We start from the raw sequence: 13,679 nt of genomic DNA, 5'->3' as shown, positions 1-13,679 counted from the left end.
CTCTAAACAAACAAACACAGAAACCATTCATCCTGCAGCCGAAGGTGTTGCAAGGCCCTGAATGCCACAGCACGAGAGAAACACAGACCAGGCGCACTCACATGAGGACGACCCAGAACCGTGGTGGCACCAGGGCCACAGGTGCTGTGCCCAGCAGCCCTGGGACCAGGGTCACCCCCAGGCTCTTCTCCAAGAGTCAGCTCCTCTTCTGGCCAAAGTCCCAAGGTCAACACTTGGACAAGAGTGGGGTTTGTAACCTGGTGTGGCCCAGGCCAATCCAAGGACACAGCTGTGCTTCCTTTGGCTCCAATTGTCTTTTCAGATCAGGTACCAATACTATAGATATGGGAATTTTGCACCCAAATTCAGATTTTGGGTTTCTTTTAAAGTAGCCAGGGCCTGTAGCACAAGAGCAAGCCCACTGCCAGGGGGCAGCCAGTGAGATGCCCTTGGGACCACCGCGAGTGGAGGTATCGGGCGGGGACACTTGTCCCCCAGGTGTCCACAGCCCTCTGGACAGTGATCCCAGCAGTGGCTACCCACGGCCACTCTGAGTGACCACCTGGGTTAAGGGTTTGCGGTGGGCCAGAGCAACGGTCAGGGGTCATCTGTGACCCTGAGCTGACCCTGCTGCTGGTGCTCCAGCCGGGACGCTGGTGTCTGTCCCTCGCCACCAGGTGCAAAGAGAGAGGGGGGTGGACGGGAGGAAGGGGATTCGGGGGTGCTGAGTATCCGAGGAGCTCTGTGCCTACCTGGAGACCGGAAGTACCTGAGGGTCACCTCCTGCGTCTTCACCTCCCCGGCCACATTCTTCGCCATGCACTGGTAGATGCCCTGGTCCGTCTCCCGCGTGTTCTGGATCATGAGGGTCCCGTCATCCAGCAAGTTCAAACGGGAATCCGTCTTCATGCTCAGCTCATTGCTATAACGACAGACCTGGCTGGCTCAGGCCCCCAAAGCACAGGAAACATCCAGTCCTCTGTGGATGTCTGGTCCCAGCCCAGGGACCCTGGCCTCCAGGTACAGAGCACTTGAGGTGCCAGAGAAACGTCTTCTCCTCTTTGCATTCCCTCCACGGAGGAGCAGAAAGGGTTGTGTGAGAGGAGGAGGAAAGGTCAGGGTGGGCAGGCACCCTGGAGCTTCTGGGGTACAGGGATGGCTGGCACCCGGTGGCCAGCACCCCTCTGACGGCTGGGACCCGGCACCGGCACCCCTCTGACGGCTGGGACCCAGCGCCTGGCACCCTGTCCGGGAGCACTCACTTGTTCTGCAGCCAGATGATCTCGGGCTTGGGGTTGCCCTCAGCCCTGGTGCCCAGCACCCCTCTGACGGCTGGGACCTGGCGCCCAGCACCCCTCTGACGGCTGGGACCCGGCACCGGCACCCCTCTGACGGCTGGGACCCAGCGCCCGGCACCCTGTCCGGGAGCACTCACTTGTTCTGCAGCCAGATGATCTCGGGCTTGGGGTTGCCCTCAGCCCCGGCGCCCAGCACCCCTCTGACGGCTGGGACCCGGCGCCCGGCACCCTGTCCGGTAGCACTCACTTGTTCCGCAGCCAGATGATCTCGGGCTTGGGGTTGCCCTCAGCCCTGCAGGTGAAGAAGACGGTGTTGCCCAGGGTGACGTCAGCATCCTGAGGCTCCGACGTGATCCGAGGCCTTTCTGCGCCAAAAGGAAAGCAGACCCTTTTGTCTTGGTCGTAAACCACCGTGCGAACAAGAACCCAGAGCAAGTCCCTTTGGTTCAAGAGAAAATCGCACATGTTCAAACCAAACACACTCCCGTGAGAACAGCCAGTGGGCTTCTCCACGGAGAAGACGGTGTTAGAGCCGAACCACACAGCGTTTCCAGGACCTGAGGCCCACCGCGGGACCCCTGCCACCGGCCCGGCCCTCACCAATGAGGGCAGGACGCGGAGAGGCCAAAGGGCACCCCCGGGGCTGAAACCAGTCGCCTGCACACTCGAAGGGCCAGGAGCCCAACTGCAAAGGGATCGTCTACGAAAGGTCACAAAAGGTGACCAGCGAAGTGACGCAGCTGCCGCGTTACCAGGAAACACAGCGACTTTCGACTGCAGTCAAGTCTGTTTTTAATATATGAATATAAAGATGATGCTCTGGAGAAGCTGATTTTCCCACTCCTATGGCACGGTACACCGAGGAGCTGAGTTCCTCGCCATTTACTTATATGGGAGATTCTGCCTTGTGGGGTCTGACTGCTTCTTTTCTTGTGTTTGTGGTGAGAGGTCACGCACTTGCAGGCAGCACTCAGGGGAATTGGCTGGACGAACCCAGCCCCGTCCACCCCGAGTGGCCACCGCCCAGATCCAGACACAGGAGGCGGCCAGCTCCCAGCTGGCAGCCCCAGGCCCTCCCCCAGGAGCCGCCCCCTCCCACCACGGGCCCTGCCGCCCGGCAGCTGCAGCCTCTAAAGGCAGACGGTCAGAAGGAGCAACAGAGGACCTGATGCATTTCACGTTGCTTTTTTTTTTTGCAGGGAAACCTGACAATAAAATCCACGTTTATTACAAAGTAGTTTCCTACAGGCACTGCAGAGACACACTCTGAGTAGGGACCAGTGAGGCCCACCCAGACTCGCTTTGTGGGGTTCCCAGGGACAGATGGACACAGGGCTGCAGGCGCCCCGCCCTCCGGAGGCACTCACCACAGTCCAGCTCCTCTGGGGTGATGGTGGCCACCGACCGGCCCTGGATGCGCCTGGGATACTCACAGGTGGCCGCGGCCTGCGCGTTTCCTGACCGCGCGTAGCCCTTCAGCAGGTCCGCCAGCCACAGGATCTCACAGTCACAGCGGAGCGCGTTGGAGTCCAGGCGCCTGCACGGAGGAGGCCGCGCGTGAGACGTGGACGTGGACGCGCAGGGCTGACCCAGCCCAGACGGACCCGTGGCGCGGGGGCTGCAGACAGTGGGATCTGAGCAGGTCCTGCCCGACCAGGACCTGAGCTGGCGGGACCCACACTCGGCAGAACCAGAGCCGGGGAGCAGGGAGCCCAAGCGACACAGTAAAGGGTGGTGTTGAGAGCAACCAAAGGCGTGAGATGCAGGGTGGACGCAGGACCAACGTGGGCTGGCGGAGGCAGGGCAGGACAGGAGCCCGTGTGAGACGGGAAACGAGGGACTCCCCCAACCCAGCACCACTCCCGTCGTCTTCCGGGATTACCTCACGTGACTGACACCCCCAAGAGGCACCTCTCAGGGGCTGAATGATCCTGCAAGCCCACAGGGAGGGGGCCCATGAAGGTGGACACAACCCTCCCAAGAGTGGAACAGGCAGGGCATCGCCTCCGCCCTCGGGACGATGGCCGTTTACGTGGCGGAGCCCAAGCTGAGGGGTGTAACAGGGGAACCCGAAGCCACGGCCGCCTGACCTGACACGTGCTGGCAAGAGGCCGGAAACCAGCCCTGCTCAGACCCCCGCTGCAGGCTGGCCACGCTGGGCAGGGGGCCCCTGGGACCAGAGCTGGGGGGCTGCTCGCAGGCGTCCACTCAGCACCCCCACAGGCCAGGGCTCCCCGGGAGGCCAGCCCGACGTCACACCTCCCACCTGCATCTCTCTGAGGCTGGCTCGGGGTTGGGGGGAGCGGCAGGTAGGGCTGGCCCCTCTCCAGATGGTCAGCTCTGATGAGTACAGCCAGCGGGGTCTAAGGGGCTCCACGCAGACCCGCCAGAGCTCCCCCGGCCACGGGGACCTGCCCGGCGCCCACTGGCCCCTCAGCCCCGCTGGGAAAATACCAGGACCTCTGTACTGACGACGGGCCCCGAGGACAGTGGGTGGGCAGGTGGGCCCAGTAGGTGACACTGGCCGGAAGCCCCCGGCTGCACGCTCCCCTCGGCCACCCAGGGGTCAGGGGGAGCTCGATGGAGCCGAGAAGTCTGAGGTGTGTCGCAGACGGGCAAAGGCCACGGCCCAGAGGGCGGAACCGAGGGGCAGAAAGAAGGCGGGGGACAGACCCTGCCAGCCTGGGCTGGACTCAGGGAGGCGCTGCCTGCCTGACCCGTCCAGGTGACGCCCGGCAACCTCTTTCCTGCTCTCTTATCTGTCAGAGAGGCAGCAGTTATCTTATCTGCCCCCTAGAACGCACCTTGACATTTGGCTAGAGATTTCTTTATCTTCTTTATCCTAAAGAAACAGACTACAAATTGTGAGGAAAGCTGTGTTTTACTTCACTGAGGAGAGAAACAGAAGTCCACCCTGGGTCCAGGCTCGGCAATCTGACCTTTCTGTCTCTTTCTTAAATCTAGTTCATTGTTCACACTGAGTAATATCTAACTGAGAAACAATGGCCTTCAAGACCTCAGAGAAAAGCGCACAGAAGACATGAGTCAGCGTCTCCCACCAGCACCAGAACACCTCGGTTCTGTCATCAGTGCTGTCAGAACACCTCGGTCCAGTCAGAACTCCTCGGTCCTATCAGAACAACTCGGTTCTGTCGCGGTCCTGTCAGAACTCCTCGGTCTGTCATCGGTTCTGTGAGAACATCTCAGCTCTATCAAAACACTTCGGTTCTGTCAGAACACCTTGGTTCTGTCATCGGTCATGTCAGAACTCCTCGGTTCTGTGAGAACACCTCGGTTCTGTCATCAGTCCTGTCAGAACACCTCGGTCCGGTCAGAACTCCTCGGTCCTATCAGAACAACTCGGTTCTGTCATCGGTCCTGTCAGAACTCCTTGGTCTGTCATCGGTTCTGTGAGAACATCTCAGCTCTATCAAAACACCTCGGTTCTGTGAGAACACCTCGGTTCTGTCATCGGTCATGTCAGAACTCCTCGGTTCTGTGAGAACACCTCGGTTCTGTCATCGGTCATGTCAGAACTCCTCGGTTCTGTGAGAACACCTCGGTTCTGTCATCAGTCCTGTCAGAACACCTCGGTCCGGTCAGAACTCCTCGGTCCTATCAGAACAACTCGGTTCTGTCATCGGTCCTGTCAGAACTCCTTGGTCTGTCATCGGTTCTGTGAGAACATCTCAGCTCTATCAAAACACCTCGGTTCTGTGAGAACACCTCGGTTCTGTCATCGGTCATGTCAGAACTCCTTGGTTCTGTGAGAACACCTCGGTTCTGTCATCGGTCATGTCAGAACTCCTCGGTTCTGTGAGAACACCTCGGTTCTGTCATCGGTCATGTCAGAACTCCTTGGTTCTGTGAGAACACCTCGGTTCTGTCATCGGTCCTGTCAGAAGTGATCAGTGTGAAGACAGCTTCTTTTCAGAGATCTGAAAATGGACGGAACTCAGTTGTGTGCACGACTAAAGAAAAGGAACGGAATATAGCTTAGAGACTCCTTCTAGGCCGATTTTATTTCCATCAATAAAATATGTTAACATGGAATAAAAAACTAATTTGAAGCATTTAAAATTGATTTTTAAGGTAGTCTTACTTGCCTACTGTGTTAACCTGAGGCACATTTCCTGAGTCAGTGAGGTCCGGGTTGTGGCTCTGATGGTTTAATCCACCCTCCCTTCCTGAGTCACATCCAGCATGTGATGAAATCCTTGAAATACCCAGTGAAGAGGGAGGTGAATGCATGGCATGGAGAAGCTGTCTTTGCCGGAAAGACGGCATAAAGGTCAGTGTACTTACAATCTTTTCATAGATTCCAAGTGATTAAATGTCCCCGGAACCAAATGTGTGATTCGGTTGTTATGTAAAAACCTGTTGAAAGAGAGAATAAACCGAAGAGATTCCTTAAAATGCTGCTTAGACGTGGAGAAAAGACTATACACAGTCAAGTAAACCAGCTTGAGAAGACTGTCTCGGTGACTGCCTTTGTTTAATACAAATGAACTTGGGAGCAATGCCATTGAGCAGAGAAAATAATCCCCCCATCTTATCGCTATTCCACTCCTGGACTGTCAGGGGAGAAGCACAGACTCCCTGCTGAGATGCCGCAGAGTTTGAACAGGGGAGGTGCTCTTTCTGTCACAGGGGAAGGGCTGAGCCAGGAGCTCCAGAACCGCAGGAGGCAGACCAGACTTACAGCCTCTCCAGCTTCGGCAGATGCTGAAATGACTCCGGGTCCAAAGTTTCTATCTGATTGAAGTGCAGGTATCTAAAGAAGTTTTCAAAAAAGGGGACAAGAAACAAGTTGTAAGCAATTCTGTGTTTCTACAGAGCTACAGAGTTTCACTGAACACATGTTTTCTCTAAGTCATTCGAATCCACACATCAATAGATAACTCTCTAGAGCTCCTACATTGTATGCGGATCAAATGAAGTCATCCAGCAGGAAGGTTAAAGACCGCGGAAAACTGGGTGCAGACTGTAACTGGCGGACGGAGCGGTGAGAGAAAGGGTTAGCCTGCCCACCGGGCCTCTTCCCCACCCAAGGGGGAGGGACCAGGGATGCCCAGCTCCACAGCCACGGACTTTTCTAGAAAACCCAACAGAATCTTCACCTCACCACACACGCAGGTATGGGAACGCCTTAGTTCCAACCGTCTAACTCACAGATGGATTTAGGAGCCTAACTCACGCTTCAAAGGGGCGCTGGGAACATTGCTTCTCAGCTGCAGAAACAACCACCACACAGAGAAGAGAAGAAAGCTGCCCGAGCGGACACTGCGCCGCCTCAAACGCCCCTGGACTGCACAGAGCCTCACGGCCCAGAAGCCATCCACGCAAGACGAGCCCTTGCTTTCTACAACGGACACAGTTTCCGTAAAACGAAGTTCTTCTGGTTTTCCTAAACACTGCTCTTCTCACTGTGAAAGCCGGAGGGTTTTTCCCTCAGAAGAACGGCTAAGTCACCTTCTAACGGGTGTCTCCACAGGAGCCCCTCCTGACGCGCTGGCCCGCCGGGGTCTGCTCTCACCCCGCCAGACGCTGGGAGGATACACGGTGACCGCGCGGGTGCCGGGCTGCTGGGCTGCCTCCCCTGGAAGCCTGGTGGGGCTGGGCTGTGCCCAGCGCCCTCCCGCCTGCATGGGGACCTCAGGGCAGGGTGGCCGGGGCAGGCGGGGGGGGGAGAGCTCCGTCCTGACTACCGAGGATGCGCCCCCAGCAGTCGGCGTGGGCGGCCCAGCCGGGCTGACCAGGGGAGCCCGCCGGCCAGGCCCAGGGAGAGTCCTGGGCGAGGACAACGGGGAGAGAAGGGACCACATGGAAGCTGGATTTAAAAACCCACAAGCCGGCCCCGCAGGTGGCCAGCCATGGGTGCTGCCTCGAGGCCACCCCCGACAGAGAGGAAATGGGCCCAGGGCAGGAAAGGGGGCCCCACCCGGCATAGTGCCCAACACCAGCCTGTGGCCTCCAGGGAGCCCGGGGCGGCTCCAACGGAGGGGCAGAGACCAGCATGAAGGACACCAGGCAGCTGGCGACCTGAGGACGCAGGCCCTCACAAGGTTTCTCGCTCTGCGTTTGCACCGGCTCCACGGCCTCACCCAGCCTGGGAGCAGGGCGGGGGGCCACATTAGTGAGACCCCTGCACGAGCCTTGCCCAGCCTGGGAGTGGGGCGGGGTGTGTGTGCACATGGCCCATTAGTGAGACCCCCCAACAATCGATTCAGTCAAATAAAGTCTAAACACTCGCACCGCACAGTCGTGCCCTCCTCCTTTAAGGCCTGAGAGGGTAGAGCTGCTGGGTAGACAGGGCCTCTGCCTCCCCCTCCACCAGCCCTGCCTCTGGCCGAGGGGCGTGGAGGTCCCTGGGCTGGGCACACTCTGGGGGAGGACCTGAGCCTGCTCTCCTTGGGGACACGCCCCTTCTCCCAAGGGGCCTCCGCGCGGGTGGGCCTGGGTCTGAGCCGCCTGCCTCTTCACCCCCAAGTCTCAGCAGCAGAGACCCCTGCCCAGCACCTCCCCGGTGTCTGCAGGACACGCCCCAGGGCCTTAGTCACCAGTGTCCACGCAGACCTCACCTCGGGGGTGCCACTCCCTTCCTCCCTGTTCCACCCACTCTGTTTTCCTCCAAAACAACCCAGATCACTCCCCCAACCCTAAGGCCAGAGCCTCACCTGGCTCCTGAGAGTGTGTCCTGCCCAGCTCGAGCCCTTCACACCAAGAGGGATGCGGGGACATGCTCCCGGGGAGCCTCCCTCCCCAGCGCCTCTCCAGATGCCCATGGGTCCCTGCGATGGCCTGACCTCTGTGCACGCAGCCCTCAGGCCAACCTCCCCCGCCCAGTCCAGTCCACACCAAGCACAGCGGGCTGGGAAAGCAGCTTTCAGCCGAATAAATAAACAGGTATTTAAGCACGAGCCCAGCGTGTGCTTCGGAAGCTCCTGCTTTGGGTGAGGCCTCCCCAGTTCCGCCTCGAGGTCTCTGGGGAAGCTTCCGTCCTGCCAACCGACAAAACACCGAAGACATCCTCCCCCACGGCGGCACGCGGGACGAAACTGCCTTGCACATGGTGACGCCAGCCCAGTGTTGGACAGCCCAGGACTGGCCAAGTAATAAGCGGGTCAGAGAAACGCCTCTGACCACGAACTCTGCTTAAAATGGACAGGCTGACTTCACAGCAGAGCAGGACTTCATATGAGGCCCCAGAAACGGCATCCGGTGTTCCCTAACTGGAAACACATGGAGGAAAGTTTATTTTCTCCAAAATAATGATGTCATGAGCAAGGGAAGTAGCCTCAACGTGCAGATTCACAAACAGGAAATGCTGCGCAAGGACGACCGCCTCCTCGTCCCTGCTTCTCCCCAGAAGACCTCCAGCTGCTCAGACCTGTTTGCGAGGCTGTCTCCAGCACGGAGGGGCAGAGGTCAGCCGGTGTCACTGGCCCTTGTCTGGGAGCGCAGGGCCCAGGGCGCCACGCGGATGCCCGGATGGGCGGGGGCGGGTGGAGGGGGCCCCATGGCTCTGTGGTCTGCATGCAGCGCCCGTGCCCCCCCGCACAGCATGCATCGTGCAGGCAGCAGACGGGGCCCGCGCTCCGGGCGAGAGGCGAGGGGCAGGTGAAGTCCAAGACACCCAGAGCAGGGGACACTTACAGTTGCTCAAGAGAGGCAAGCCCCTTGAAGGCCTGCCGGTCAATCGCCTGGATCTCATTCTTGTACAGATAGCTGCAACAAGAAACACGGGGTTAGCACGCGCCAGGCTGGCACTCGGAGGGTGACGAGACCTCCGCTGGGGCCTGGAGACAGTGTCCACGCTCACGATCGTGTGAGGACACAAACAGAACGCTTGCAGAGCAAGGAGAGCTCCTCCACGGGGGCTCCTCTCTTTATCTGGGGAAAACCTCCTACTGGAGACGTCAGACCACCACACCCCAGACTCACGGATTGGTGGAGGGCAGTTTATGAACAGTGAACAGAGCACATGCTTCAGAGCCCGAAGAAAATAAAATTTCCTGACAAACAGGTAAAATGCACTGAAGGTAAGGTTCTGCAACCAACACGATACAGTTTCAAACGTGTGCGTCCGTGCTCAGTCGCGCCTGACTCTTTACGACCCCATGGACTGTAGCCCGCGTCCGTGCTCAGTCGCGCCTGACTCTTTATGACCCGTGGACTGTAGCCCATCAGGCTCCTCTGTCCATGGGATTCTCTAGGCAAGAATACTGGGGTGGGTGCCATGCCCTCCTCCAGGGGACCTTCCCAACCCAGGGATCGAACCTGCATCTCCTGCATCAGCAGGCGGATTCTTTACCACTGAGCCACCTGGGAAGCCCACTTTCAAATGCCCAGAAATAATCTAGGGAATAGGAATTGTAAAGACTAAATTCGTCTGGACCCAGTCATCCACTCAAATCCCATTCTTCTAAAACAGAAGCAACCAAGGCTAATCGAAGAACCACGCAACAGGCTGGTGCCTATTTCTATATGGCCTGCAGACTAAGAACGGTTCTTATGTCTTTAAATGACTGAAAATTTCCAAAGAAGAATGTTTGTCGACATGTGAATATCACATGAAATTCAAATCTCAGTGTTGGAAAATGCAGCTGTGTTGGCCCAGGGCCACACGACCTCACTTATGGTCACCTGTGGCTAACACCGTGCTCCCTGGACACCGACCCCCGTGGTCCTCAGGGACTCAATTTCGCTGCCCCATCCTTCTCAGGAGGAGTCTGCTAGCTCCGGAAGGGGCCCATAGAGGATGAAGACGTTGACTCTGAAGTGTCTGCTTCCCCAGCCCTGCAAACCCGTGTGCGCTGAGTCTGCCTGTCTGCCCAGGACCTCAGAACACATCTCTACCGTGGCTACCTGCAGACGTGGAGACACCTGCCCAGGGCGCCCCTCCATCGCTGCTGCGGGTAGACAGACGATGAAATCCCACACTTCCCTGCAGAGTAAGTCGGGCAGGTCCTGCTCTGCACACCCCCTGACAGACGATCAAATCCCACACTTCCCTGCAGAGTAACTCGGGCAGGTCCTGCTCTGCACACCCCCTGACGGACGATCAAATCCCACACTTCCCTACAGAGTAACTCGGGCAGGTCCTGCTCTGCAGACTCCCTGCGGACGACCAAATCCCACACTTCCCTACAGAGTAACTCGGACAGGCCCTGCTCTGCACACCCCCTGACGGACTATCAAATCCCACACTTCCCTATAGAGTAACTCGGACAGGCCCTGCTCTGCAGACTCCCTGCGGACGACCAAATCCCACACTTCCCTACAGAGTAACTCAGACAGGCCCTGCTCTGCACACTCCCTGAGGGATGATCAAATCCCACACTTCCCTGCAGAGTAACTCGGGTAGGCCTTGTCTGCACCCTCCGTGGCTGGGCTGCTCCTGTCCTCCCGCCTGGCGAGCAGCGCCTCTCTGGCTCAGTCCTGCACTCCCAGGACGTGCCCTCCCCTCTTACTGGGCACCAACCTGCGGAGGCCACATCACACGGAGCTGCAAGCCTGAACCTAAACCAGCCAGAAGGCCCCCAGTTGGAGGCCTGGTGCCAGCCTGACAGGACGCTGCTTCTCCAGGTTGGGGATTTGAATCCCTGGGCTGCCACTGAATGCTGATTCTTAAATAAGAATGCACGCTTCTCTGCCTCCGTTTCTTCCTGTGTAAAATGGAGGGAATGGCAGTGCCTTGCAGCAGGGGGCCCCAAGCTCTGGGATCAGATGTTTGATGATCTGGGGTGGAGCTGATGCAATAAAAATAGAAATAAACTGCACGACAAATGTGACGCACTCGAATCATTCCCGAGACCACCCCCACCCCCACCCGGGGAAAAACTGTCTTCCACAAAACCGGTCCCTAGTGCCAGAAAGGCTGGGGACTGCGGTCTTTCCGGATCAGTCGCTGAAGTTGCACAGACACCCAGAGGCTCTGGAACACGGCCCCACGCGCGGCGACGCCTGTCTGGATCTGCGTTAGCTCTCCTATCGCGACTCCTCCAGGAGGTATGTCTGAAGGGAGGCTTCTGTGCCCACTTCTTAAAAACAACTCAAAAGCAAAGCAAAATATCAACACTGACATCACCTTGCATGAACTTCAGAAAGATGAGAGTAAAGAAATCCTTTCAAAGAACATGAGCAACAGCTGAACCACTGAATGTTGGTAAAGACATCAGGGATAATCCATTTTTTCTAAGAATAACTGGGTATTGGTCATGAGCTAATAAGAAAGCAAAAACAATTCTCTACTTCATCACAGAGTTTACCCTTTGATTATGAGTTCTGTCTCAAGGGTTCATTTCATCATGAGGAAATCTTAGTGCAGGGGAAGGTTTATTCCTTACCAGAAATCACTGGGGTTCCAGCAGGTGAGGAACACTCACCAATTAAATAAATACCAAGGATGAAATATGTACTTATATGCAGAGTACATCATGAGAAACGCTGGGCTGGAGGATGCACAAGCTGGAATCAAGATTGGAACGAGAAATATCAATAACCTCGGATGTGCAGATAACACCACTGTTACGGCAGAAAGTGAAGAGGAACTAAAAAGCCTCTTGATGAAAGTGAAAGAGGAGAGTGAAAAAGTTGGCTTAAAGCTCAACATTCAGAAAAGGAACATCATGGCATCTGGTCCCATCACTTCATGGCAAACCGATGGGGAAACAGTGGAAACAGTGGCAGACTTTATTTTTTTGGGCTCCAAGATCCCTGCAGATGGTGACTGCAGCCATGAAATTAAAAGACGCTTATTCCTTGGAAGAAAAGTTATGACCAACCTAGACAGCATACTAAAAACCAGAGACATTGCCAACAAAGGTCCGTCTAGTCAAGGCTATGGTTTTTCCAGTAGTCATGTATGGATGTGAGAGTTGGACTGTAAAGAAAGCTGAGTGCCATAGAATTGATGCTTTTGAACTGTGGTGTTGGAGAAGACTCCTGAGAGTCCCTTGGACTGCAAGGAGATCCAACCAGTCCATCCTAAAGGATATCAGTTCTGAATACTCATTGGAAGGACTGATGTTGAAGCTGAAACTCCAATACTCTGGCCACCTCGTGCGAAGAGCTGACTCATTTGAAAAGACCCTGATGCTGGGAAAGATTGAGGGCAGGAGGAGAAGGGGATGACAGAGGATGAGATGGTTGGATGGCATCACCAATGCAATGGATATGAGTTTGAGTAAACTCCAGGAGTTGGTGATGGACAGGGAGGCCTGGTGTGCTGCGGTTCACGGGGTCGCAAAGAGTCAGACACAACTGACTGACTGAACTAAACTAAGGATGAAATAATCAATTCTGGAAGCTTCTTAAACATTCACACTGCAAGTTGCCCAGTTTTCTAGGTCAGTGCCTGTCAAGATGGACTGTAGTGATGAGGTCCAGAGAGTTGGGGGAGGAGGCAGGAACCCCAGGAGCCAGACGGTGGGGTCACGGGACCCCTTCCCACCACAGCTGCAGCCCAGCCCTGGCCTACCTCCTTCTGTTACCACCAAACACCGCTCAGCCCACCCCTGGTGAGCCCAGGACCCGCCGCTGTGGGCGTCTCAGATGCCCTCGGGTTGGAGGGGGGGAAAGGCTGGCACATGGACACCTGAGGAGGGATCCCGCCAACAGACGAGGATTAAACATGTTATTTCTAAAAATTATCTTAAGTGAAAAATGGAGTATCCCAAACTGCTTAACAGGAAATGTAATCACAGAGTAAATAATAAGCTGCTCTTGGGTAATTCAAACCCCCCAAAAGTTTAAAAATTAAAAAATAAAGAAGACTAAACTTGCACACACACTACAAATATTGGGATCAGTTAACGGATTCTGCTTCTGCTTTCCTCTGGAGCTTGTGCTGTGCTGGGCTGTGTTGCTCAGTTGTGTCTGACTCTTTGCGACCCCACAGACTGTAGCCCACCAGGCTCCTCTGTCCATGGGGATTCTCCAGGAAGAATACTGGAGTGGGCAGCCACGCCCTTCTCCACGGGATCTTCCCCACCCAGGGATCAAACCCAAGTCTCCTGCATTGCAGGAGGATTCTTTAGCATCTGAGTCACCAGGTAAGCCCAAGAATACTGGAATGGGTAGCCTAACCCTTCTCCAGGGGATCTTCCCAACCCAGGAATCAAACCAGTGTCTCCTGCATTGCAGGCGGATTCTTTACCAGCTGAGCTACCAGGGAAGCCCCTTCAGGAGATTACAGTGCTTTAAAATTAAAACCCAAAACAAAAGTAAACAGATGAAAACTCAAGAATAAATAAGAGAACTCTCCCTCATTTTAAAAATGAGCAACAAGGCTTAGTGTGAACCCTGCTAATGAAAAATTAACATACTGCCACTAAAGTGATAGAAAAAACTGTGTAAACACAATACTTTAGGAAGCTT

At 56.0% G+C, this 13,679-nt stretch overlaps 1 protein-coding gene across 3 annotated transcripts in view; it reads right to left on the bottom strand.

Moving 5' to 3' along the window:
* PXDN (peroxidasin) overlaps positions 1–13,679 on the bottom strand; it is a 65,321-nt gene that overhangs the window by 25,662 nt on the left and 25,980 nt on the right. The window contains exons 4-9 of one of the 3 annotated variants that reach the window (XM_027550714.1): positions 8,955–9,026; positions 6,001–6,072; positions 5,604–5,675; positions 2,666–2,835; positions 1,546–1,663; positions 753–922 (exon numbers count right to left, since the gene is read on the bottom strand). In XM_027550714.1, coding sequence (XP_027406515.1) covers positions 753–922; positions 1,546–1,663; positions 2,666–2,835; positions 5,604–5,675; positions 6,001–6,072; positions 8,955–9,026 — 674 coding nt within the window. Of the gene's footprint in view, positions 1–752; positions 923–1,262; positions 1,513–1,545; positions 1,664–2,665; positions 2,836–5,603; positions 5,676–6,000; positions 6,073–8,954; positions 9,027–13,679 lie in introns of those variants that run through there. The other 2 variants (XM_027550715.1, XM_027550716.1) reach the window with 2 other exon arrangements.

This window comes from Bos indicus x Bos taurus, chromosome 8 (assembly GCF_003369695.1).
Source record: "Bos indicus x Bos taurus breed Angus x Brahman F1 hybrid chromosome 8, Bos_hybrid_MaternalHap_v2.0, whole genome shotgun sequence".
Taxonomy (NCBI): domain Eukaryota; kingdom Metazoa; phylum Chordata; class Mammalia; order Artiodactyla; family Bovidae; genus Bos; species Bos indicus x Bos taurus.
Note: the sequence above shows the minus strand (reverse complement) of the source record. Positions and strands in the feature narration are given on the sequence as shown.